Source organism: Phalacrocorax aristotelis, chromosome 2 (genome assembly GCF_949628215.1).
Source record: "Phalacrocorax aristotelis chromosome 2, bGulAri2.1, whole genome shotgun sequence".
NCBI lineage: Eukaryota > Metazoa > Chordata > Aves > Suliformes > Phalacrocoracidae > Phalacrocorax > Phalacrocorax aristotelis.
In genome coordinates, this window is record NC_134277.1 from 146209564 (window position 1) to 146236894 (window position 27331).

At 35.5% G+C, this 27331-nt stretch overlaps 1 protein-coding gene across 3 annotated transcripts in view; it reads left to right on the top strand.

The window, feature by feature from the left end:
• RIMS2 (regulating synaptic membrane exocytosis 2) overlaps window positions 1-27331 on the top strand; it is a 400038-nt gene that overhangs the window by 220439 nt on the left and 152268 nt on the right. For all 3 annotated transcript variants that reach the window (XM_075085579.1, XM_075085580.1, XM_075085581.1), the window contains 2 exons: window positions 8431-8587; window positions 13495-13611. In XM_075085579.1, the coding sequence (XP_074941680.1) occupies window positions 8431-8587; window positions 13495-13611 (274 nt within the window). The remainder of the gene's footprint in view (window positions 1-8430; window positions 8588-13494; window positions 13612-27331) is intronic.

Here is a 27331-nt window from a genome sequence, read left to right on the forward strand (position 1 = left end):
GCAAGGAAGTTGCATTCCTAGCAGAGACTGTGTTGATGGATGCTTCTTGCATAAGGGAAAGTGTAGTTGGGATGAGTTACAAATGTGGTGTTGAGCACTTCTAAGAAGGAAATGCTCCATGAAAGGATGGATAACTTCCAGTTGACAGTGTCAAGAGGAGGCTAATTTGGGGGACTTGCTGGACAGCAGAAAATATACATGGTTGAGTACTTAAATAAGAAGAAACATCTGTAAAGTAACTGTTTTTTTCAAGCTTTTCAACTGTGTCATACTGGGTGTAGGGACAGCACTGAAAACTCAGCAAGCTCTGGTTTATTGCTGTGTAGGAACATTCTTCATACGCATTAATGATCAGAAGAATTGTCTCAAGTGTAATGGGCCCATATCTACCATTAGTGCAGTCGAGCTAAAAACAACTCTTGAAGAACTGAGTTACTATGCAGCAAGTAATCAATTGTTCCTACTGTAATGTTTTTCGTTTCCTTTCACTATATATTCATTCTTCCCTTATTTGTAGAATTATATTTTGATGCAAAAAAAAAAATAATCCCCAAACCCATGCATAATGTATCTTCAATTTATAGAGTATTAATAATTCAATTTATTTGGTCAGTTACTGTCAGCACTTTTTCAGAGGACATCCACATTCTGCATTAAGATGTTCAAATCACTGTAGAAGCTGAGCATATTTGTATAAAAGACCTGAACTGTTTCCAAAGTGCCCATGTGTGAAATCTTGGGATGCTAAGCACTTCTGGCAATTTGATTATATAATTGTTTTTAATTAGTGCTTGTTCTAAGCCCAACCACATCGAGTGGTAAAAATTAAATATCTGATAAAGAGAAAGCTTGACACCTCAATCAAGTACAGATGTTAAAGTGGAGAAAACACCACTTAGCATCAGTGTCTGAACCAAGTCAATTATTTTGCCTGTGATGAATGACAATTCTAACACTGCTTTTCTAGAACAATTTTCATACAAAGAGTTTTTCTCAAGTCAATCAAGCAGCAAGATGTCTAAATTAAAAACTTTATTAGTACTTTTCAGTTGGGTTTTTTAGGGTTATTTTAGTGCTGTTGATGTGAACCGCATTTTTGGAGGTTTTTGCTTTTCTTTAATTTTGTGCCTGAAAGCTGCAGAATTTGATAACAATTCGTTAACATTCGTATTTACTGAACATGTACCCTGCATAGCATAATATTAGCATAGTATAGCCATACTGTGTGCATGAACACTTTAAGTCAAATGTATTAACATTCTCTCTTAAAACAGATAAAATTGAAACTTCAGCTCAGAGGAAGCTGTATTTATTGTGCCTTGTAAACTCTCTCATTTGATGTGTATCATAGTTTTTAATGAAACCCTCCCTGAAAAGAAGAAAGTGGTGGCGTTGCAGATATCTTTGTCAAGCTCACAGTTGTTTATCGCTGATTACCTCTCTGCTGATTATCAGGTTCTGTGTGCTCTGGACATTGATTTAAGAGGCTTGCCGTAGTTACAGAGCCTTTGATTCTATGGTAATGACTTAATATTTATAGCTGCAAGCAGATTCCAATGTTTATCCTATTTTTACTACTGCTATAAATAATCTGCTTTGCTCAATAGCAGCTCCATGGTCAAGTTACACTTAGAACCTGTTTTTACTGTCTATAATCTCTTTCTGCAAGAAAATATTTTTCCTTTCTTTCTCTAACCTTATTTCCAGGACATGGAATATTTTTGAAATTGGAAGTTAAATCATACCTTTTTCAATTGAGAATGTCACCTTCATTTTTGGAATGTCACCTGTCTTGAGAGAGACATGAACGTTTCAACTCCTGGACAAGCAAAGCCAGTCATGTTCTAGAGGGAATTAAGGTCTCAAGTTAGGAGTACCAAAATTACCACTTCATATTGATAGAATTAGTCAATCAATCATCAATATCAGCTTTAAAGTTTGTCTGAGGTTTAGAAGAACTCCAGCATTGATTGCTAAACATATTGATTACAGTGTTGGCCACTTCTGGAGTGTACAGATTGGTGCTAGGTGTGTTGTTAAGCCTCCCATGTAAGCTTTGTGTTGCGGTCATCTTCTTGAAGCTTTGTAACTGAGGAGGTGGCCTGTTGCTCCCTCTGCATCTCTTGTGGCTGCAGAGTAATCACAGATTGCTTGCCTTTCCTCCGAAGCTCGTGTGTCAGTGAAAGGCACAAATTTCCTATATACAGAAGTATTTTATTTGATAAACAGTAATTGCAATAGAAACCACTGAAATTCGAAGAAAGAATAAACAAGTGAAAGATAATAGAATCAGTTATTTTGGTATCAGCAAAGTTTCAATATACTTCATCTTGTGAAGTTAATTCTTAATTTCTTAGGTACTTTATATTCCTGCCATATCCCACTGCATCCAAGATGGTTTCTTATATTTTCTAAATTTTGGGTTGAAATACCAGCTGAAGTCCCAAGGTAGAGTCTAGTATGTGCCATCTTTTTCATCTCGTTTCAACTGGAAGAAAAAAAATCAATGCATAGGTGGCAAAAAGACATGGTGGATGTTGCTGGTTGGGCACATGTGCTGTCTCTATGATTCAAGCACCGACAACTGTTTCATTCTGGAACAGTAGCGGTGATGCTAAAAAATAAAAGATCTAATTAATTCTACTTCTAACTATACTGACATCTAGATTCAGAAAGTAAAATAAATATTGCACTGGCCCTGAGGCTAGGAAATCTACGTTTAATGTAAAAATAAATCAGTAAATAAAACAATAAACCAAAGACATTTTTAATAAAAAACTAATACTTCAAAAAGTTTCTACGCTATTATAAATAAGGAAAGCTTGGTTTTAAATACATATAAAGACTCAAAGACCAATGAACCATTAAACTATGATATACTGGGACCAAGTGCTTTGAAAACAGATGTTGTAACTTTGAACTATTTGATCTGCCAAAGCTGGCTTTAGGCAGACTTGCTTAAGTCCAAAACTGATTTAGAAACTTGCTAAACTCTTACCTTTCAGATCTAAAAATTTTGTACATGATTACACTTCTTTCTCTGAATGTGTTTCTCAGAACTGGCATAGTCTGAGTGACTAGTCAGCTAGCTCCTATATAAGCGTAGCAGTTTTCTTAGATTCCCAGGAAATTAAAAAACAGTTTTCAACTTATTCCTAATCAATTTTCTTAAAAAATACTGTAAGATACCTTATGTCAGGAGAAAATGCAGGGCTTTGGATGCTGAGAGGATGGAAGCACCCTACTTGCATCCTTGATTTTGCCAACTAAGTTCAAAACATAGCATCTTCTGTGAGCTATATCAACATGGCTGTGTTAACAACATGTAGGTTTTTTGGATTATTTTTCTGAAATACCTAATTTTCTTCGTGCATTCATTTCAATATTTTCCTTTACAGCTAAGATTTTGTTGTGGCTGTGAAGTGCTGGAATGATAATGCCTATATTCAAGAAACCCAAGAACTTTACTGAATCTATCCCTAAACCCCTTTTTCTCCACATGAACACATGTTAATATTTTCTAGTATTGCAACTTTATAGAATGGACACTTACATTGAATAAAAGTATTAAATTCTACAGATGTTCACAGAAGGTTGTGTTCTGTGAAAATCTGATATGGTTATTTTCAGTATGAGATAGCATTCAATGTTGCTTTGACTCCTAGCTAGTGAAAATACATAGTGTGAAATAAGGCAGAGAGCTACATTAACTCTACAAAACTGAAGGATGACTTTGGAATTAACTCATGTTAGTGTGTTGAAGCTGCTACTTTTCAGTGTGTGACCTGTTGGAAAAAGGGAAGTCTATAAACATAGTAGGTTTTGTTTTAAGTGAATTAGTTATAAATTTCAAAGTTTATTTTCTGGCAACGAAGCATAGAGAATATTAATCTGTTTCTTCGAACACAGCTTAATGTGTCTGGTTTTGTTGATGCAAATTTATTGGGAGCGTTGATAGTTTCTGCCTTTTGAAATTGTTATAAGGAAGCACTACCAGTGTTCGTTACCAAAAAGGATTGCACGTCTGCTTCCAATTTATTGTAAAACATTTTTGATCAGGATTATGCTTGACAGTTTAATTAGATAGCCATATATTTTGATTTGTTGCAAATGTGCAAGTGGTCAACTACACTAACAAGTTAGAGTTGGAGGAGGCTTTTTGTTTCAAAACAATTATTTTGTTTATATATACAGATTTAATTAATTTAATTATCTTGATTTACTAGTTCTCACTTCTAGGAATTGTTTAGACAGAGTGGGTTTTTGTTTATGTTTTTTTTTTAAATTTAACTCCTTGCCCTTCACGATGTTCATTCAGGTAGAATAGTCCTTGTACTTTGGTGTCTGTGCATATCAAATATTGTAGAAAACTGCTAATTTAAACGTTAGATCTTTTTATAAAGGATTTTCCCATTTCTTCATGTTACTGCTCTTCATTATGTTTTTCATCTCTAAATGCTACATAGGTGCCCTGTGTATGCAGAATACTAAGAACCATCTCTGGGTTTTTTTATATCTATAGATATAGATTATTAGGATAGTAATAGACAGTATTCTGTCATGTGAACTTGTACAGTAAGTAATGTTTTTTATTTCATTATATATAAGTTCTTGATAACTTGCTATTCACTTATGTGTGTGGGGGGTTGACCTGGCTGAGCACCAGCTGCCCACCAAAGCTGCTCTATCACTCCCATCCCCAGCTGGACAGGGGAGAGAAAATACAGCGAAAGGCTTGTGGGTTGAGACAGGGGCACGGGGTGATTGTTCACCAGGTAGCTTCATGGGCAAAACAGGCTCAACTTGGGGAAACTGATTTAGTTTATTGCTAGTCAAATCAGAGTAGGGTAATGAGAAATAAAAACTACATCTTAAAACACCCTCTCCCCATCCTTCTTTCTGTGCTCAACTTCACTCCTGATTATCTCCAGCGGCGCAGGGGAATGGGGAGTGGGGGTTGGGGTCAGTTCATCACAAGTTGTCTCTGCCACTTCTTCCTCCTCAGGGGGAGGACTCCTCACACTCTTCCCCTGCTCCAGCGTGGGGTCCCTCCCATGGGATACAGTCCTCCACGAACTTCTCCAACGTGGGTCCTTCCCATGGGCTGCTGTTCTTCATGAACTGCTCCAATGTGGGCCCCCCACACAGTTCCACAAGTCCTGCCAGGAGCCTACTCCAGCGCAGGCTTCCCACAGGGTCATAAACTCCTTCAGGCACATCCACCTGCTCAAGCATGGGGTTGTCCATGGCCTGCAGTGGATATCTGCTCCACTGTTAACCACCATGGGCTGCCTCACCATGATCTTCACCACGGGCTGCAGGGGAATCTCTTCTCCAATGCCTGGAGCACCTCCTCCCCCTCCTTCTTCCCTGACCTTGGTGTCTGCAGAGTTGTTCCTCTCACATATTCTCACTCCTTGCTTCAGCTGCACTTCCTGTTGCACAGGGGTTTTTTTTGTTCCCCCTTCTTAAATACATTATCACAAAGGTGCTACCACCATTGCTGATGGGCTTGGCCTTGGCCGGTGGCGGGTCTGTCTTGGAGCCATCTGGCATCAGCTCTGTCAGACATGGGGGAAGCTTCTAGCAGCTTCTCACAGAAGCCACCTGTGTACCGCCCCCGCTACCAAACCCTTGCCACACAGACACAATGCACTGTGTTTTCAGATTATGCCTTCCTGGATATAACTATATTTTCCCCAAATGTATCAAATTTTCTTTTAAAGATTAAAACCTTTCTGCCACTTTAAGACTATCTTTAGAAATTTGATTATTTCTTGTTGCTATTTACAATACTTTTCAATTAATGTAATCAGCAAAAATAACTGATAAACCATTTTCCAGATTTTTCAGGTTTTTAATGAAAATATCAAACATTGTTGGATTAAGTTGTTCACTGTGAAATTAGAAGAGATGTGTTTTGCATTGTAAGGATGCTGTTTGCAATTAATCACCTACTGCCATAGTAAAAAAATTAAGCCTTTTTGAATTATCCTAGTTTCATTTGGGCTTCTCTGCAGAAAATATGGATTTGGGGTATTGTTTTATTTCAGTATATAGTATGATATCATACCATAATAACTGCTGGTTGTTTTCATATATTTCTTACTCTGTACACAATGCCTTTTAATCAGTTCAGTGAAGCACATAGCTTGTCTTAATGATGTATACCATAAATTAAAAATAGTAAAATATAAAAAATAACACTTAAGAATAGAGAAAATCTAGTCTATCCAAAAACAGTCTGCAGGGCTCTCATTTGTGGTCTTAACTCTCTCTGGGGTAGCAGATAGTGGTCTACAAAGCTCCTCACAGGTCTTTTGTATTCCCTTGGTTACCTGTTTCTCATCTGTAGAATTTCTCTTGATCAGTCTTCAAATAATCTGCAAAATGATCCTCTTCATTTTTCTGCCTCTCTGTACTCTGCTGTGGATTTCATGTTCTTCCAGCTTCCGGGCAAATTAAAATAAATCACTTGTATATCCTCTCCCTTCTTTCTCTGTAAATGCTGGTTTTATCAATAAGAAGTTCTCTGTGCATTATTTTTGTATTAAGGACAATATTTGTTTAGTGTATAAAACTGGCAAATATCTCATGGATTTGCTAAATTAAGAACTTTGTTATTGCTTTGTTGCTTTTTTTTTTATTTTAACATTATTGAGCTTTCAGCTGTTATTTTAGCTCTTTCTCTTTGGATTAAAGAATTTCCAGATTGCCTTGCAAAAACTTTATTCAGACATCTTCCATACTTTTCTTATTAGTGAACAACACCCTGTTTCAAACACAGATAAAATTTCCCTGTCTCTCCTTTGGTGATTTCATCCAGCACTGTGTTGCACTGGTCCTTATATGTTTTATCAGTGTGCATGCTAGTAGGTGCACTTCATGCATGGGATAAAAGCCTGTAGTTACTCACTCTCAACTGAGACTACACGTAACATGACTTGATTGCTCTGAAGTGAGAGAGTAGCTGATCCTCAACATTGTTATTAATGTACTGTAATGATGATGTGCTATTTTTCCTGTGTGCCTCCACATATGCACACACACAGAAAGCAGCTTACACCTAAATGTAGGAGGTGGAAGTTATTTATGAATTATAGTGGTTCATATATATCCTTGGTCCTAAGGCCATACAATGAATGTGAATACTTAGAAGTATCGAACGTTCTTGGAACCATAAAATGACTGAATTAATGAGGCTTTGCTTAGATGCTTGCTGAACATTTTCCAGGAAGAAAACTATGAAAAAACTGGAGTAGAACACCAAATACTCTTGGGCTTTCAGAAGATTCTTATGGGAAAAGAATTACAGTCTTATGAGACAGAATGTTTCCAGTGCCAGGTGGATCTCCCTAAATGTCTTTACTTGGTTACTGTCTTCAGAACAAAAAGTCATGTATATCAGTTGTCATGCCACTAGGAGCTGTCTGAAGACCTATTTCTGCAAAACATTATCATCAGATGAAGATTTGCAATTCTTCCATTTCTTATCATTGTATATTAATTTGATCTTCACAAAATTTGTGGAAACTTCTCTGAAATTTCTGTATATGTGACATCTTTTTTTCACAGCGAGTATTGTACCCTGGGACAGTGAATTCAACTTTTTCAATTAGATGGAGACCGTCACTTTAACACAACCATCTTTTTAAAAAGAGTTTTCTTAAAAGCTTATGTAAAATGTCCATGTGGTAGCCTTTTAAGTGATGGCAACTGGGAAGGCTTTTGCTTAGACCATTTACTCCTTCTGTTATCCTAGTTCAAGATTAGGTCCAGGATGTAAGCAGGTGTCTGCATGGCCTTAGCTCATATGTTTGTGAAAGAATCATGTTGTTTAAGTTCAGAACTGTGAGTGAAATCTGATTACGCTGTGTCATTGTTACTTTAATTGTTTCTGAAATACGAATCTTTCTTGAACACACACTCTATATTTAACCCCGTAGTAGTTTCCCATCCCAAAGTCTTAAACTGAACTTCGGATTAGGCTTTAACCGTGGACATTTCTGTTTGAAGTACATTATAGATAATCGTCACGACACAATTTTAAGTCAACATGCAATAATCAATTTTGTATGTTATTCTAAGGAAAAAAGTAAGTTTTATTAGTTTGATTATTAATGCATCATATTGACCACAAATAAATGGTAAATTTGGATATTTTGGTTATTATAAATCCCCAGTTTGGTGCACGGCAATTTATTTCTATACTTTTAAGGTATAACTATAGGAACTATAGCTGTACTTAAATTAAGCATAAGAACAGGAATCAACTTTACATATGTATTTTTTATTACAAAAACCAAGAAGAAGACATGATAACGTTCTTGATCAAGTTCCATTTTTTACCATGCTTCTAACTACTACAGATACAGTAGGAAATTAATGAGTGCAATTTCAGATTCATTGAATATTTGCATTTCTTTTTAGATTATCGACACAATGGGAGAGATCTTCAAAGTTCAACGCTATCAGTGCCAGAACAAGTTATGTCATCTAATCATTGCTCTCGATCAGGGTCCCCTCACCGTGGAGATAGTATAGGACGGACCAGATCGTGGTCTCCCAGTGTCCCTCCCCCACAAAGGTAAAATGTTATTTAACTATGCAGGTATATAAATTTAAGTGATATTGATCCTGTTAACAATACTGGAAAGACTCTTCAGACACTCAAAATGACAATGAATTAGTTAGATCTCATGAAATTATGTAAAGCCAATAATGTTTTTTCTTACATTACACTGATGTGCAAAACTTGACCCGATTTTGTCTTATTTTTCATCAAATATCAGTGCATTCCAATCTAAGGAAAGAAAAATATTTATCCAGATTTTCATTTTCAAGAGCTATTTAGAAAGTGCCACGTGATGGTTTGACATTTTCTTAGAATTCATTTGTTGGTGGCTGTTTTCAACCCTCTTGTCTGTGTAGAATTAAGGATCTGGAAAAGCCATACTTCCTGCCCATAGCAGCTTGCTTTCTACTATTTTTTTTTCAAACTTTTAAAGCATCAAGAATAAATTAACACATATACAATTTTGTACTGAAAAATGTCAAATCCTGATCTTAGAAGGCCTCTGATAACTATTTACATTGTGAAACAAAGATCAGGACTTTTCTTCCAACAGCTAACCATTTTGGATAATGAGTACTACTTGATTGAATATACTGTTTAAGCCAGAATTAAAAGTTTTCCTGCATCGATAAGCTTTCTTAAGAGGAAGCAGAAGGATAGATGTAAAGGGGAATTAAGCCTGTTTTCCAGCATTTTTGTCACTGTGTATGGGTAGGTTTCCAGCTGGTGTCATTCAGCTGGAATAAAAGGGGAAGTTATTTTCTTTGCCCATGTTGTTCACAATTCCCATTTAATACTGAAGATCTGGTATCCAATACTTCCTGTCAGATACACGTGTCTATCCCTTTCTCTACAGCCATTCTGATTCTCTTGTGTTCTGCTTTCCTTTCTTTTACCTTTGTTCTTTTTGTTAGCTTAAAATTCTCTTTACTTCATATTCTCTTACTTATGTGTTTACTTACCATTTTCTCTAAGAAAAACAGACTAAATGATAAAATTTTGCATTAGTGAGGTATTAGGATCCAAAATTATCCCATATAATCACAGACAACTAACAGGCAGAAATGCTAAGTTGCTACTTGAAATCTAAAACCATGCATAAATGCAGCCTGCCTTTAAATGCGACATAAACAGTAGACACAGAGTGGCCTATTCTGATTTCTACTATACTGATCTCAGTCTAAGTAACTGCCTATGCTCAGTCTCCTGGGGTTATTTGTCTTGGATAGAGACATAAATGTGAGCAAAATCTCTTTGTGTGCGTTTGTGGTTTTGTGTGTGCGTGCACGTTGTGTGCGTTTTGGGCAGAACTTTTACCCAAGCTAGTAATTAACACTTGTCTAACAGCATTGAAAAACCTTCTTTTCATTTTCTTCTAGTTTTGAATTTCTTTACATGTATGAAATATTTCTCGCTTCCTGGCTTTCCTAAAGTTAAATTTTTAAATATGATTTTGAACTTGCAGAGAAAAAATGTTTCAGCTGTTTCCTACAATGTCATAATCAAATGCATTATTTATGTAATATTTCCCTGCCCACACACCAAATAATTTCTCTGAGGACTTGTCGAGCCAAGAGAATTGGATTGCCAGAATCTGAGAGTTTGTAGAACAAAAGCATAATCCTTAGGTTACAGAAATGTCTTTTTTAATTCTAATGAAAATCCAGGTGTACTCGGCAAAGCTATAACCATTATTAATCACAGCTGCACCGTGTTGAGTTTGTTACGTGTGTGCTGCTATAGATATGTTCTAAGTGCAGTAAGCATACTGCACACCTGGAGACCTCCTAATTACTGATTGATGCCTCTGCAGGCAGGAGCTCTTGGGCCATGGAAGTGCAAGTTGCTGTTGTATCTTAGAAAGCATTTTGCAGTCTCAGTCCTTCTACTGAATTTTGTTAATAAATTCCACCAAAGCCACGTTGCATAGTAGTTGACAAGAAATTGTTTCTGCTTTTGTAATGTTTTTAGCTAATATATTTAATGGGCTGTTATTCTCTCTGTGGATGAGAATGGAGTTTAGACTGCAGCAGGCACTGAACAACATCATGTTTAGCTTTTTCTAAAACTGTGCATTTGAAAAAGCAAGATGAAGGTGACTATAGAAAGTGGCTAAGCTGAAACGGTGTGGGAAATCTAGTAGGGTGCTCATTATTCTCTATCATCACCACCTATAATTATACCTTTTCACCATTTTACCTGTTATTTGGTTGCTCCATACATGTTCTGTCAGCTGCAAGAAAGTTCCAAAGGAGTGAAGATATATGTTGTGAAAGCAACTTTTCTTATAAAACAAATTTCATTGGAGAAAGTGCGTCATTCTCTGTTAAATAGTAAATCTGGCTGACAAAGGCATCCTTAGCAGAGTGCAACAGAACTGAAATAGTAGTAACACTTTGAAGTAGAAGAAATACAGTTGTGTAGGTTGTTAAAAATCAGCATGAAGTCAGAATCTGATATAATTCAGAAATTTAAAGAAGAAATTATTTATTTAGAGCAATAACTATGTGCCAATAACACCATCTTATTGAAAATTATTTGAACAGACAGGATGATACCAAGTTTTCAGGAGTAAGGCTTATAATCAGAGTTTAGGCAGGTGTTTTGATTGTGTGGGCAGGCAGCAAAGGTCAGAGCTTTGGGAAGTTTTGGAAAGAAATGACAGCTTGAGAAAGCTGAAACATTTAAGTCAAAAGAAGAGATGAGTAAAATAAGATGATAATACTATAGACAGAAAAAAACAAGTTTGCTTGGTTTTTTTTTAAACCTGAACAAAAAGAGAGACCCTTAGGAAAAGGGTCAGGCAGAAACTAGAATTCAGAAAGAAGGAACAAGAACTGGTGTTGGGAAAAGCAAAAAAGTTAACAAAGAGCAGAGGAGCCCTGTCAATGCCTGGTTTAGAGTACAAATATATATAGGAAAGAGTCCAATAGCAGGGTAAAGGCTATACTGGATTTTCTATCATTTTGGTATAAATAATGGGGTTAAAACTTGTACAGAGAAGATGTTGCAGGAAAGACTTGTAGAGAATAAGGTAGAAAGAATTACGTTCACTTTTAATATGGCAAATATAAAGTTTACTATCCAGAATAAACCTTATATTTGGCTTCATGAAAGCCAGGGTGGAGAAATGCTTTATGAGAAATGAAGTAGAGCTGAAGGCAAAAGTTTATGTGTAGTGCAACATGTTCATAAGACTTATATGCAGAAATAAACAATAGCATGGAAGCAGCAGTGAAGGATACACATACAAGTTAACACTAATCAGGGACTGTCAAATGATGAAGGATAAGGATGACAGGTACCAAAACGGTAGACAAAGTGACAAGGAAGGACACAGGAACTGAAGGTATAAAAGTAAAAAAAAAATAGTAGAGGCCCATGTTAGGGAAGACTGCAGGAAAGGACAAGAGGCAGAAGAATTTATTGGTCTAAAATTTGATTTTGTGTGGAGGGAAGCATTCAAACTGTTATTTCAAATATATACAAAACAATTTTGCTTTAATTATCTAATAATTATTACAGTTAACTGTTGTATTTCTATCTTCCTATTCTTGTGGATTTGTTTTACAGAGCAGAAAAAGTGAAGTTAGTGTGTATCAGTAGGTATTAATGGTTAAAGCAAGTAAAGCAATCGTTGGTCTCAGATAGTACCAGACTGTAAAGGTGTTTAGAGTCATAGAATCATTTAGGTTCAAAAAGCCTTTTAAGACCATCAAGTCCAACCATTAGCCTGGCATTGCCAAGTGCACCACTAAACCGTGTCCCTAGGCACCACAGCTACATGTGTTTTAAATACCTCCAGGGATGGTGACTCAACCACTTCCCTGGGCAGCCTCTTCCAATGCTTGACAAACCTTTTGGTGAAGGAATTTTTCTTAATATCCAATCTAACCTCCCCCAGCACAACTTGAGGCCATTTCCTCTCATTCTATCACTAGTGACTTGGGAGAAGAGACCAACACCCACTTCACTACAACCTCCTTTCAGGTAGTTGTAGAGAGCGATAAGGTCTCCCCCTCAGCCTTCTTTTCTCCAGGCTAAATAACCCCAGCTCCCTCAGCTGCTCCTCATAGGACTTGTGCTCTAGACCCGTCACCAGCTTCGTTGCTCTTCTCTGGACACGCTCCAGCAACTTAATATCTTTCTTGTAGTGAGGGGCCCAAAACTGCACACAGTACTCGAGGTGCGGCCTCACCAGTGCTGAGTACAGGGGGACGAACACTTCCCTGCTCCTGCTGGCCACACTGTTCCTGATACAAGCCAGGATGCTGTTGGCCTTCTTGGCCACCTGGTCACACCGCTGGCTTTAACGAAGCCTGCACTATATGTACCACTTACACCTAATTAAACAGCGCTGTCTTTTTCAGACTCTCATTCTAGTGAGATTACAGAATAAACTTTCCAGTGCAAAATAACCAGCTGTTTAATTCAGATGACAGTGTTTTTAACAGGCTGCACTCTACCCTAACAGCCAGAAGTCCTCACTGTGTTTTACTAGACTTTACATCTTTACAGTACGGCCAAACTCAAGATCTCATAGGAAGTACTTTACAGTGTTTGTTTCAGCTAGAAGGAAAATTTTTGTTGAAGGTACTATTCTGAAAAAACTAATGAAATATTGGCTAAAATTAACTGTTTTAATTAAAAAACAAAATTATCCTTTCATTTCCAGAACAAACATTGAAACAAAAAAATAACAACCAAACTATCCCTAGCATGGACTTAGCACCCTTTTCTGTAGGAGAAAATTTTTTACCATGAGATTTAAAATTATGTGAGAGTAAAAGCACACAAAAGACAGGTCAGCTAACACATCTTGTTGCTACCATGTTTTTTAATAATTGTCGGTACAAACCAGTGAGGGGATGTGGTCCAAGCGCACCCAGAACTCAGAATCTGATGTCTTTTATCTTTAGTCGGAATGTGGATCAGGGACCACGAGGGACTCGATCTACTCCTGCGCATTACAATACCTTGAACCGAATGGATAGACACCGTGTTATAGATGACCACTACTCCCCGGACAGAGAGAGGTAAATATGTGACTGGAATTAGAAACAGCTGTAGCCTACACTCATCAACGTGAATTACTTCAGCATGGTAGATCACTAAAGTAAATAGCAAAATTACTTACCTAATCCCACAGATGAGCATTTCCCTACTCATTTATTCACTGATTGGGTGACATACATTAAAAATATACAGTGCACACAAGGCTGACAAAACTGTCACATTAGTGTATCTTTGCCAAGAGGGAATCTGAAACATCTATAAGAAACTGTACAATACAAAAGAGTTAGTAGTCCTTTTCTATAAAAATATTTTAATATAGTATATTAATCTATTCTTTAAATGTTGAATATTTTTTTAAAAAATCTAACAGTAGTTTTGGTCATTTTCACTGCTGAATAAAGAGGCATAACACTGGATACTTTCAGCCCAGTATTAATGTAATGCTCCCATTGGATACAGTGCAATGCAATCCATAGACATAACAAAAGTATATGCTAGCACTGTGTTTGTCTTTTCTCAACTTTATGAGCCATTTTTCTATAGAAAGACAAAAAAAGGGTTACAGCAATGTGTGTTAGAATGAAATTGAGGTCTTTGTGTTGGCGCAAAGCAATGAGACGTCTTACCATGACTTATGTTTTGCCTAATGGAACTTCCCAAAGAGTGAGCAGAGCTGTAGCAACCTCTATGAATTCTAATGATGTAAAAAAGAATTGCAGGCAATAGTTCGCTAATGTAGTTAATTTGGCTGAATTAATTGTAGTAGTGCCTTTGTGACTGTAAAAAAAATAAAATTGATAAGACCTTACCTACCCCATTGTATTTAGGTCAGAAAATCAAAAGAAAAAGGATTTTTTACCCTTAATTTTGAAAATCTTCCAGCTTCTTATTACACCAAGTTGAAAACCTGCACATTATAATCAGAGAGGAATGATTGCCAGATATTATCCCATTTCGTAATTGCATATAGCAAGGAGTAATATAGATATATTTTGTAATCTTATTGAGTGCTATGTGACTAGTATTTGAAGTTAATACTTTCACAGATGATTATTACAGGTTATTCCTTAAGCTACATCAAAGCACATAAATGGTGCTGTTAACTATAATTCAAAGAATTTAAGAAATCAGTGGCATTTGTTAGCAATATTGAACTGAAAAGGTGAATATGTCTTAAAAGAACATTAATGTGATGATCAAGGATTTTAAGGAATGTAAGACAAAATTCTTCAGAAAAAAAAAAATTAATTGTTCCTACTTAGGTAAGTTAGAAAAAAGAGTACCAAAAGGAAAAAATGAGAAAAGCATCTCTACTCAAGTGATTTGTAATTGAGTTTGGCCAAAAAAGTCAAATGGGCAAAAAAATTAAGATATTGAAAAACAATCAAGTATTTATCATCCAGAATATTAACTGTATTCACTACAAGTGTAATAGATCATAGGTGAACCTCTTTTTTGCATTAAACTCTTTACTATTTCTATTTAAGTTATAGAAAGGAAGAATGCTACTTAGTTGGCTGACGAAGCTATCTGATTTTCATACAGAAAGCAATACCTTAAGGATTCTGAGCTGTTTCCTTACAAGAAGATTTTGGGGTAGTATTATGTTGCTATTTAGACCAGTTATCCTGAAATAGGATCTAAACTTGTCCTTAGAGCCTGCATATCCCCTATGGCATGCTCCTGGGTTTGTTCACTGTGCGAGTTTGCTTGCTGCCTCCCAGGCAAATGCATAGCAGCGAAAGGTGGCTTGAAGTACAGCACTGCAATCTTCCCCTATCACTTCAGTCAAATAACACCTACTGGGCTGGCTTGATTTAGAGAAAGAGAATTGGTTTTTTAGAATATGTCAAAAAAACTATGTCAGAAAGTTGTTGGTGATTGAATTTTCACATGACCATTCTAGATGAATAGGTGTTTAATGCTCAGGTGCGCTCTGAATCTTTGAACGCAGGTTTATATGTGGTCTGTATTTCCCAAAACACACACAAGTTCCGCTCCTACATGGTGAGTTCTTGCCTGTGTAATCAGATTGTTGACTAATTGTGCCTCTATTGCAACTTACAGTCTCCAAAGTGCATTGGGTTTAGGCAACACTTAAGAGAATTAAAAAAGACGATTCCCAACCTTTTATCATGTTTTATATTCATTGTTAGTTTGACAGTGGTTTTATGAATGGAAAGATTATTTGACTTCAAATTTTGTTAGTGAATATTTTTGATATTGTCTGTGTTACATAATGTAAAACAAGGGCACAAGTCCCTAAAGTACCTCTTTAATGGTATTGATTCTGAAAACTGCTGGAACTGCAGGCAGTTTGGAGAAATGGGAAAACTGAACCTTTGTACAGGTTTATAATCTCTCTACTTTTTATCCTTGTTTTGTTCCACACTTACCTCTGAAAAAAAACACACTTTGCTTTCCCACAGTTCTGATGGTTTGTTGTTTCCATGGTCCATTTTGCCCTTGGAGCTGTTTGCAAAAAAGGGACTTTGAAAAAGTACCTTCATGTAGACATGCTCAGTTGCTAAGTTAAAATATGACTGAAAATATGAGTAAGAAAATCCATTCCTTCCTTTTCTAGATAATTAAAGTTCTCTAAGGTATACAGCACTATTGAGTTAGTTGAAACCAAATACAAAAATGGCTAATGACCTCAAGTCTAATGGCAATGTAACCATTCCTTCAAAATAGGATGCATAGTTAGAAGTGAAAATAGAAGTATTTTAAAAAATCCAAAAAACACAGATTTTTTAAAATTTAATTTGAGATAATTTTGATTCAAACACCAAGCCTTTTGATATGTCAAACGTTGCTATCAAATCATATACTGATTTTCATGGGCAGGGTAAAGTTACAGTTAAAATTTGTATCTGTTGCTTTATTACCAAAAATGTCAGAATTGTACTGTGTATACTGGTAACTTGAAGTGGGAAATCAAGTTAATTTGTAAACCATATATTTAATATAGATATACTAGTTCATTGTTGTCAAAATGTGAGGAGTTCTTTTGCAAACATCCACACGCTTTTATGAAATAGCCTAAATTTGTAATGGAAAGAAATATGAATGCTTGTGACCTAATACAGCCCCAAGTTCCATAAGATCTTTTATCTGTACCAGGATAACCTTGTAAACTTCAGTTTGACATGTTTTAATAAACCCTCTAAAGCAGATTTTTACCTCACTTCAGAAACTGAAACTAAGCAAACTGTAGAGAAAATGCTGGAAACAGCCAGCTTTGATCTGGTTTTGTATTTTTATATTTAAGCTATCAATATAATTAGGTAAATTAGAGGAACAATGTGAGCATCTTAGCATAGTTGCAAAAACAAGACATCAGCCAAAACTATACCTGCATATTGCTTTTTGAAAGATGTATCAGCAGTTAACAACAAATACCAAGCAGCGTAAGGAAATTGTACTCGGGCCCACAGCTCTAACCAGTTTGGATACTATTTAGCAACTCTTCATCTGACTATATTCTTTATCTTAGATGTGCTCTCCCTGACACATGAAATTGTTAATGGTGATTTTCGCATAGATATAGTAGGCCAGAGCATTCAGAGAACGCCTAACTCAAACCGTCTTGCAGTGGAAACATATAAGAAAACTGAAGTATAAATGTTCTTCTACTAGGCAAGTACAAGAAAATAAGAGAGAAAAAGCAAGTTAAACTTTGAGTCCACTGTCCCTTCATCAGGACTATTGCATAGTTTCCATTTCAAAGAACAAAAGTTATTATCTGCTATGTTGAAGTAATGGGGTAGTCATAGCCATGATTATTTAAAGAAATATTATCCATTATCTTTAAATCACTTCAAATATGATATCTTGATATCCTGGGACTAGCACAACTGTCACACCATTATTACTGAGGGAGGATTTCATTAGCACATTTGAATACAGACTTTCTGTTGAACACTTCATTTGTTTCATGCAGTTGAAATAAAGGGTTTTTTTTAAACATGTCTTAAAGTGAATGCCAAAATACATGCCCAAAATTCTGGTTACTCTAATCAAACGAGTGAAGACCAAAATAATTCACTACCATGAGTCTGCTGCATGTTAGATAAGATGCCATTTAATTATCTGCTTCCATTATTTAATACAAAATTAAATGTGGCCAAGAGCAATATATTCTACATTTCTAAAAGTCATTTTACACTGGCAGTTGCTTTATCAATAAGTAGCAGGCTCCTAATCCAACATTTTTAATAGCCAAGTGCCAGATTAGGTCAAATTAGGAAAACAGTTTTTTGAGACATTGCACCACTGTAAAAAGCAGAAAAAATAACAGATAATTTTTTTCTACATTCTTTATTAAATACACAGCTGAATAATATGCAATTAAGCAGTCATTTATTATTTAGTTAATAATTTACAGTATGGTCATGTAAGTGCATATTACAGATACAAAGGTATTATAAAGGGTACCTGATGCTTTATGTGGAAATTCTGCTATAATATTTTCAATTTTTGGTTATGTATGTCATATGGGTACATACTCATATGTGGGTATGCAACATCATTGTTTCTTTGCCTCTTCAAATACCTAGTAAAGTAAAAGAAATGCATTTCTGAGAATTTGCTTACAGGTATGTTATAAAATGTTTGCATTAACTTAAATCCCAAAAATTGCAGCATTTCTTTAAATTCTTTTTCTCCTTTCAAAATCTTACCATGTGCATTAATAGTGTATTACACTTCCTAATTATTTTGCATATCTATGCCTACAATCGCAAGTCAAAAACATACTAGAGATTGTACCAGCAGCATTTCCTATAAATAAGACTGTCCAACGCTCCCTGTTTTCAGAATCCTGCAGATTCTGTTTTCAGTTACTTATAATGTTGCCAAATACAATTTCCTCTCCCTGGGCTCTCACTCATGAGCCCTAATGGATTTAGCTGTAGAAGGGATTGCAGTCTGAGCACACTGCCATGTTTTAGCCTTGCAGTAAGGATGGCAGAAAGGAGAGTGTTTACCCTTTAGCCACTGTTATTTACAGTGGGCACTTTACTTCATGGTGAAACCACCATTAAATTGCACAGTTATCTACAACACCCACCTGGTGCTTCCATGCATTTGCTGAAGGATGGTAACCTCCAACAAAGGGATGGAGTAAGAAGGTGGAAAAAGAAGTGCAGTCTTGCAAAAGTAGCTACATCTGTAAGGTCTCATGATTTAGAGCCTTTGAGCCAGATTAAAAAATAAACAAGCAACAAAATCTCATAGATACATTCCTCAAAATAAAATGCACTTCAGTGTTATCCTTTTGGAACAAGGACTTAAAATATATTATGCAGAGCACTGTGATAATGTGATACTGATTTTCTTGTTGAGAGTCATCTTGATTAATTATGTGTCGGTTCACAAATCCTGTGCTGATCATTGCTATTGTTTCACTGCTAAAGTCTTCAAACTGTCAATTGCAATCAGTTGGAATATGTCTAGGATTTCATCTATCCCAGGAAATAAGCAGGGATTTCTATACAATTGATGTGACAAAAAGCATCCATACCATTATCTATCAGTGGAAAAAAGGTTGATGTTTATATGTGAAGAAAATATGTTGCCCTTTGGAAAACCTAAACTATTAAATAAATCTATTCCATTAATCTTTTCTATGAAATATAGCAGGGGAAATTACATAAGCAATGTTTTATTCTTGAATGGCATTTGCCATTTTCTAAAGGTTGAAATCCTGACTTCACATTTTATTTATGTAGCTTTTAGGTGTGATTTCCCAGGTGTTTATGAAGCAACATGGAAAACATTCTACCACAGGGCACATTAACTTCTGCTTTATTCAGACGAGAATCTAAACTTTTAGAACCATATCACTGTCCTCACTTGTTTGGAAACAGTAACTAGTTGGAGTAGTTGGTTACTATTGTTGGAACGAGTAAGCTGCTAATAGGAAGTATAGCACATCTTTTCCCTGAAGCCACATCATTTTATTAGTTCCAGCCTCCTCTTCCCTTGAGCAATTCTGCACTCAGTCTTGCAGTCCTAACTTGATCTCAGGCCCAGTTTTTAACTTAATTCCTTCCCACAGTATTTACCCTAAATTTCATATGCCAGCCCTCTTTCTTTTCCCTTCTACCACTTTCAAAGGCTCTTTTCTCCCTAAATTTCTGACTAATCGACCCAAAGAATCACCTATTTCTTACTCTGCAGTCTCATTAGGCTAATTCACATTTTTTCATGTTGCTAGATTTTCAGAAAATTGTAACTTGAAAAGTTTGGGAGTATTTGGCTAGATAAAGGCAAATTCTTACCAGTAAAAAATTATATTTACTTTTTAGCAATCTTAATAATTTCATATTTGTCATACATTTAATTTGCTGTTTCCATTGAAAAAGTATAAAAGATTATTAATAAAAATGGAGGACAGTAGTGTTGCCAATGATACAATGTATTACTAAACTTACAATCAGATAATACATTGAAAAAAGCTGAATATCAGAATAGATAAAATAGTAATAGGATGATAAAAGTTTGTTGCGTCAACTGAGTTTGATTCTTGCAGTCTCTAAATGTGGAACAGAAAGTCTTGTTTTGCATTCAGAATTATTTATGAGTATTCCAATAAGCACAAGATTGTCAGGATGTAATAGTACTGCAGTACTTCATCCTTTCCACACAGATACTTGGCAGACAACTTCCCACTCTAATAGGGAAGCTGGAATGATAATCAAATTGTGGGACCTGGTCACAGAGAATGAAAATTAAAAGGAATACATTATCTTCTAATGCCTCATCTTTACTATTGAATAAAATATCCCAAGCAGCAAAGACCAAGTTAAGCTCCTCTTGCAGAGTAGGAAGAACAGAAAGGTATGCCATGGATGGTTCAAGTGAGGCACTCTGTGCATGTGTGTGTGTTTTCAAGAGTGCTTCTGAGTCTGTTCTGGTATGCCAAGCCTCTTCCTGGACACTAAGTACTTCCAATTAGGCAATCTGGTTGGTGACTAAATCACTGATCTGTTTTGTTACCCTCATAGTTCATTGAATTTTTATGAAGGTGTAAGGAAATGGACAAATAGATGTGCGATACCAGAAAATTTTAAGTCATCGTTTTCTCTTCACTTTAGAAAAGGAAGGTTATCATGTTTGCCTATACGTCCAGAATATTCTTGTCAGAATGGCAGAAATCTGTTTTCACCTGATGCAGGGGTGTGTGTGTGGGGATGTGCGGGCGTGTGTGTGTACACATTAATGATAATATTGCAAAACCTATAGAGCTGCCTTATCAGACTAATTTAATTATTTTAATATAAATGAAATGAGTTGCTGCTGCAAATTTTGTCTATGCTATCTGTAACAAAATATGTAACGTTTCAGAAATCTGTGAGGATGCAGATCAATATTTTCATTTTGCCATACCCTCATTTGAAATACTTCTGTCATTGACTGCTATAATGTAGCAAGTAAGGGATGTGTGGTAAAAGGCTAGAAATCTAAGGGAAGGTTGCCAAAAAAAGGTATCTTGGAGTTCTTTTGTCTTTTTAAAAATCTGCTGTATCTAAACCTTGCCTATGTCTCCATGGTCTTCTGAGCATTCCCGTCTACATGTGCATATAAGGTCATACTTTTCATGAACAGCTCAAAAGATGTTTTTATTTTAGATGCAGATCTGGAACATTTCAGGAGTTCTTTTGCACATAGGTGATGCAAAGCTTAATGACTTTACTACATTATGATTTATTTACATTATGATTTTAAGTGTTTTAGACTGGCTATTAGCCAACTGAAAGTTGGGTATGTTTCAGTTTTGGACAGTAAGAATTATGTCATAGGCATTTTTGGTGCTATGTTGTTAACACATTCATAAAAACATAAAGAATGGGTTTGAAGCTCAATATGTAAAGTATTAATAATAAAGATACAAATAGTGGAGTATTGACTGGATGCTTAGAAGATAGATGGTGTTTAAGCCTTTTGCTCTGCATGTTGAAATACATAAAGCACAGAAAAATATGCTGCCTCCTAATGTGCATACTGTCATATTTTGACCTATATGATGTCAGTCATTCTCTCTTCCATACAGATATGGCACACAGCTTTCCTTTCTTTTTTGCAAACATTGCATATTTTATGGAAAATATTACTGTACTTAAACAGAAACCATTTCCAGACAGACACACATGCTTACATGAATAATATCTCTATAATTTTTATTGTTATATAGTTAGAGATGTACAAACAGCATTAGGATATATATTCTTGATGTATGATGAATGCCTTGTACTTTAGTAAGTTACTGCATTAACTCATGTATGGAACTGATCTTTCAGACATGATCTTCACATTTTTTTAATGTTGCACTTGTAAAAACATTTTATAGTGAGTTATTATCTGAGTTCGATAACATGGATAAAACGAACTCTAAAAAATAAGGAAAAGTATGAATAGCCCATAATGCCAGAGGATCAAGTCAAGTACAAGCTAAAGCTTACCTCACTTCTCTATATAGACAAGCAGAGTTCTGGGTGATGAGCAAGTATATTTCAAACTTGTTAAAAGTTATTACATATCAAACTGTAAAAGTCGTTGTATCAAAATGCCAGCTAATGCTGATTCTGAATTCCTGAATTAAAAAAAAAAAAAAAAAGGTTGACCTGCCCACCATACATTCACAAGCAAAAGTCTCAGCACTTGATAAGAACACTAAAGCTCTGAGTTTCTGGAAGTATTAGGACAAAACTTGGTACCAGAGGTTGGGTACTTAAAATAGTTTAGCTGGGATTTGAAGAGGAGTTAGGACTCAAATCCTAAGCAGAAAAATGAACTGATGGTGTTTCATTCACATACAAGTAAGTGAAGGGAACAGTCTGGGATGTTCCTTGTTACAGACAGTAAACTAAGCTTCTTGCAAATAGCAATTGCATTCCCATGAAATCATGTTCTGCAACACATGTTCTGCTTGAAGTCCTAGTTTTTAAAGCTTTGCTTTTTAAAAAACTGGTTGAATGTATTTATTGATGTCTTATAATTTTGAAAGACTATAAAGAAAACTTGTCAACAATTCACTGGAGAGATCAAAGGGGAAGCAAAAGTGAACTGTCAACATTAAAATGTCATATACCAGCTGGAAACACTTAACTGCTATTAATACTAATGCAGTATTTGCAAGAGTTTTGTGTTGTTAGTTCCAGGGTTCCATCTTAATCATTTAAGGGCATATTCATGTGGATGTAGCCTGAGAATGTCACCATGTAATGGTGAGAATAAGCTGGTATGCCATTGTTTGCCGTCATCACATATATCATAGCTGCTGTGCGGTAGACTCCTACATTTTGAATTGATTGTTCTTCCTGTGGGTGTGCATATATTCTAAAGCAAATTTTAAGGACATGATGGAATTATTTTTTAATGCTTCTTGGCAGCATGCTGACTGCCAGGCTGCTATGGGTAGACCAGTTTTGGTACTCAGGTCTATGCATTAGTTTAAGAACCCTAATACTTTTTTGCAGTCTACAATGTAGCTCTATGATTATTTTCTTAGTTGTTAGTCCTTTTTAGCATCTCATCTTCAAAATTTCAGCGTACTGTATCAATTTGTGCCCTGCTGAATTGTGTACAGCTCCTTATTCTTGTAACAAGCTGCAAAGTTTAAGTTGTATAATCAGGGACTTAAGTTAGAAGCTTTTTGTAGTGGTGACTGTGCTTTTGCATTTAGTTGACAAGAAGTGGCTGCAAAGATCTCTTGTACTACATATAATTAATCTAATATACTTATAAGGAATATTTACATGTGGCTGATGATACGTTTTATCCACACGGCAAAAAGGCAAAGATCATAAGTGTAGGTAAAATATCTACCTGTAACAGTATGTTCAATCATTAATTATAAGCAAATTAAGGTATGAGAAATAAAAGTGGAGGATAATCATGAGATTTTCCATGTTTCTTGTGAAATCAGTTTACACGCCCAATGTGGACTTTTGTCCTTTAAAATACCCCAACTTCAGAGGAGCTGTAGACCAAGGCCTTGTTTACATTCTAATAATTCCTTGTAAATTGGAAGAAAAAAAAACTATTTTCAAAAGCATTTTTCCTGTACTGTGTGCATAAATTTATACTAAAAGAGAAATAACATTCTTCTATTTTTGATAATTGGAAAATACCTAGTCCTGTAACAAATATATTTAAAATAATACAAAAAAGTACAAATATCTTGTTTTTATTATTCTGAAATGCATGCATTTGATTTTTGGCATGTTCTGTTACCGATGTTATATCTCTTCATTAATTTTTTAAATAAAAACAAGGCTTTCACCTAAATTCATCTTTTTTCACAATAGGATAAATATTAGGAAAACCTACACTCAGAAACAGGAAAGCTCTGGAGCTAGCTACGTGAGGACAGATTTCCCAATGCTGGTAGCCTTTCAGACAGATTAGGTAAACTTCTGCCAAAAATATTATCATTATTGAAGTTATCACTGCCTTCAGGCAAGGGAGCAGGCAATCTGACTTCTTGAGATTGCTTTCAGACAGAGGTTTATACATTTTTTCCTCCTAACTGAAGTAATGTAGAAAATCCCAAGTTTTAGCTATCTGCTTGATTCATAGTCTCCTACTGGCCTCTCAGAATAGATGTGTGAATCATCTAGATAATTGTACCTTTAGAACTGTAGATCAGATTTCTGATTTCGTTAATAATATCAGTGCTCTATTCAATGCTTTTGTAGCTCTAGTATTCTCAGATTTTTGTCTTCTGTTGCGTGATATGTACCATTCTTTCTCCATCTTATTGTCTCATATTTATCTTTTTCTTTCTGCCATCTGCTCAGTCATTATGTTACTTTACCTCGTTCCCGGTACACCCAGTCCACAGATCACCATTACAGAGATGCCAGGTATACGTTTTCCTCTGAGTGATGTGTGGATAATGCATGTACTTCTACGCACCTACACGTCCACTGTTTTTATTAGTCTGTGTATAGTGGTAGAAAACCTAGAAGTGTTGAGTTAATATCAGAATTAGTTTTCTTAATACAGTGCATAGACAAACACTGGGTAACTCTTCATATATTTCACTTTTTAAACATTTTTTCACTGCTAAAAGTCTATAATTGGTTGTCCATGAAGATGATGCTATCTTTACATCATTCTAATGCCTTTTAAAAAGTCGATAGAGAAAATTATTTAAGGCAACAAACACAAATACCTGCTAATACTGTAATGTGTGTGTACAGAATGTCATACATGTATGTCTGTGTTAAAGGTTGCAATAGTTAAAACTGGAGTGTGATACCTTTCTCATAGTCTCAGCTGCAGGCCAGTATACCTTAATTTTTAAAAGTACTGCAAAATTCACCAAAGTTCCAGCTGAGTTTGTTCCAATGTTTTTTTTTTCTGTTGCTGACATTGTTTGTTTTTCATGTTGTTTTGTCCTCATTTCATCTTTGTGTTGCTTTTCATTGTGTTCACCCTTTATGTTTTGGCAGCCAGGATCACACAATGTATCCTCTATTTTGTGAAGATGCAATCAGATTACTTCGCTCCCGTAAGATGTGCCGTACCTATTCTGAGGGTGCTTACTATGATCTTGAGAGGTATAATTGATGTGGAGCATGTTGTTAGCTCTGCCACTTAGAGTTAGATAGTACTGTGTTTGGTTTCCAAACTGAGAATGTGATCTGGGTTTTAAGTAACAAACACATACAGTGAAGATGCTTTATAATACTCTGTGAGTATGTACGTATCTAAAACTGACTACTCAGCACTATGGGTAAGTCCCAAGAGAAGTTAAATAGCTTTATAGAGGTCAGTTTCTTAAATTAGGTTGCATGGGTATTATATGTAAGTGTCTTTGTATAACCCTTATTTCTGCTGGAATTTTCCAAAGTGCTTATAGTACTTATTATTCCCTTTGAAATAATGAGGAAAAGCCTATCTACTCCAAAGTACACAGAAATAGAGTCTTTCTGAAATCTCATATATTGCTTAACCCCAAAATAGAGTGAAAAGTAAAAGTAGAAGCTTATGTTGTAGATATTTGTATAGTGCCTGTAATTTATGAGTACTTGCATACATTCACAATTCCTGTGTGTGATTACAGAACATCTGCGTTCATATTTATGTATGAAATAAATATATGGCAGAGAGAAGTTGAGCCCATAATAGTTTCTATGAAATAATTTTACTGGAAATACAGTGGCTTTTAAGAGATGTAATAAGACATGCTGGTGTAGTACTGTGATTATGATATTTTCAGAAGTATTGCAAATCAGGAAAAAGTCTACACGGTTGTATGTGAATAGAAATAAGGATATAAATCTGATAAACTGCAAGCCAGTGAAAAGGAAGTGGTGGCTTCAGATCTCCAATAGCAGATATAATGGTTGATATGGCTATTGCTTTACAAGAGGGGCCATGTAAATTTTTCCATAGCAAGAACTAAGGAACTCTTGATATGTTAACTTCATGGTTGCCCTCTGAATATGAGTTCTTCTGAGAAGTTCATTAAGCTTTGCTCTGGATTCAGATCATATATAACCATATTTTTAATAAGTGTAAAGCTGGTTTTGGATGTAGAAGCAAAATAGAATCTGAAACTTTTATAGTACCATAAAAGTATTCCTTCCAAAGAAATCTTGTTTTTTAGGAATTCTCCAAAGCTACAGTATAATAGACATTATAAACTTCTGAACTCAGTTAAACATTTGTTTTGAAGTGATGCTGTTTTACATGAAACCTAATATAAAGTGTGTAAATATCCCAGTCCACATGTAGAAACTTTAATAATGAAAGGGATTTTTTGTTTGTTTTCTGAAAATATGTGAGGAAATGTGCTCATACATATGCTATTTCAGTAGTTAATTTTTATATACTGTTTTCTGCCTTAATTATATGCTCACATTTGCATTAGATTATCTGAACCTGTTTGAGATTGTCAGTTGTAACTTCAACTGTCCAGATATTGCTGAAAGTTGGAGCTATTATCAAATTGTCTTAGTTTGAGGATCTTGATTTGAAAATCTTAATCTTTGTTTCTATGGAAATTAATTTCTCAAAAATAAAGTAAAATTAATGAAAACAAGGGGCAAAAGTGTCAGTACTGCAAAAAAAGATGAAAAAGCTAGGGTTTAAGCCATGAGACGGAGTAAATCTTTTCCAGGGCTTTATGGAAGAGAAGGCTATTAAAGCTACTTCCTCCTGGGGTCAGACGAGAAAATCTGACATGAAGTGGAATGTCTCTAGCTCACTCTTAGAATTCTGTCTTGAGATTCCTTGAGCCTAGGAACTGATCCTGGATTCTCTGGTCCTCTTGAATCCAGGCTGAGGAAAAGCCTATCTTATTTCAAAGTACACAGAAATAGAGTCGTTCTGAAATCTCATACTTTGCTTAACCGAAAAATAGAATGAAAAGTAAAAGCACCAGATATGAACTACTCTGAGTACCTCTTAGCCACTACCATTTTTCCTAGTTTTTCATCCTTTTTGTCTTTCCATAATCTGACAGCAGTTCTCTAGGTATTTAAGGACCATTTATAGCATACTCTTTATCCTGTTCCTCCTTATCCACTGAAAAACACTAAGTAATTTCCTCTTTATTTATTGGAAATATATGAAAAATTACTTTTTAAACAATATTTCCTCAGTTATCTTTACACTTTTCCCCAGGTTAACATTGACTTTCAATTACATTATTTTTGTAGGTCAAGGTCTTAGTCCTGTCTTCTTGGTTCCATTTGCCTAATCAATGTCATACTGATATCAAGC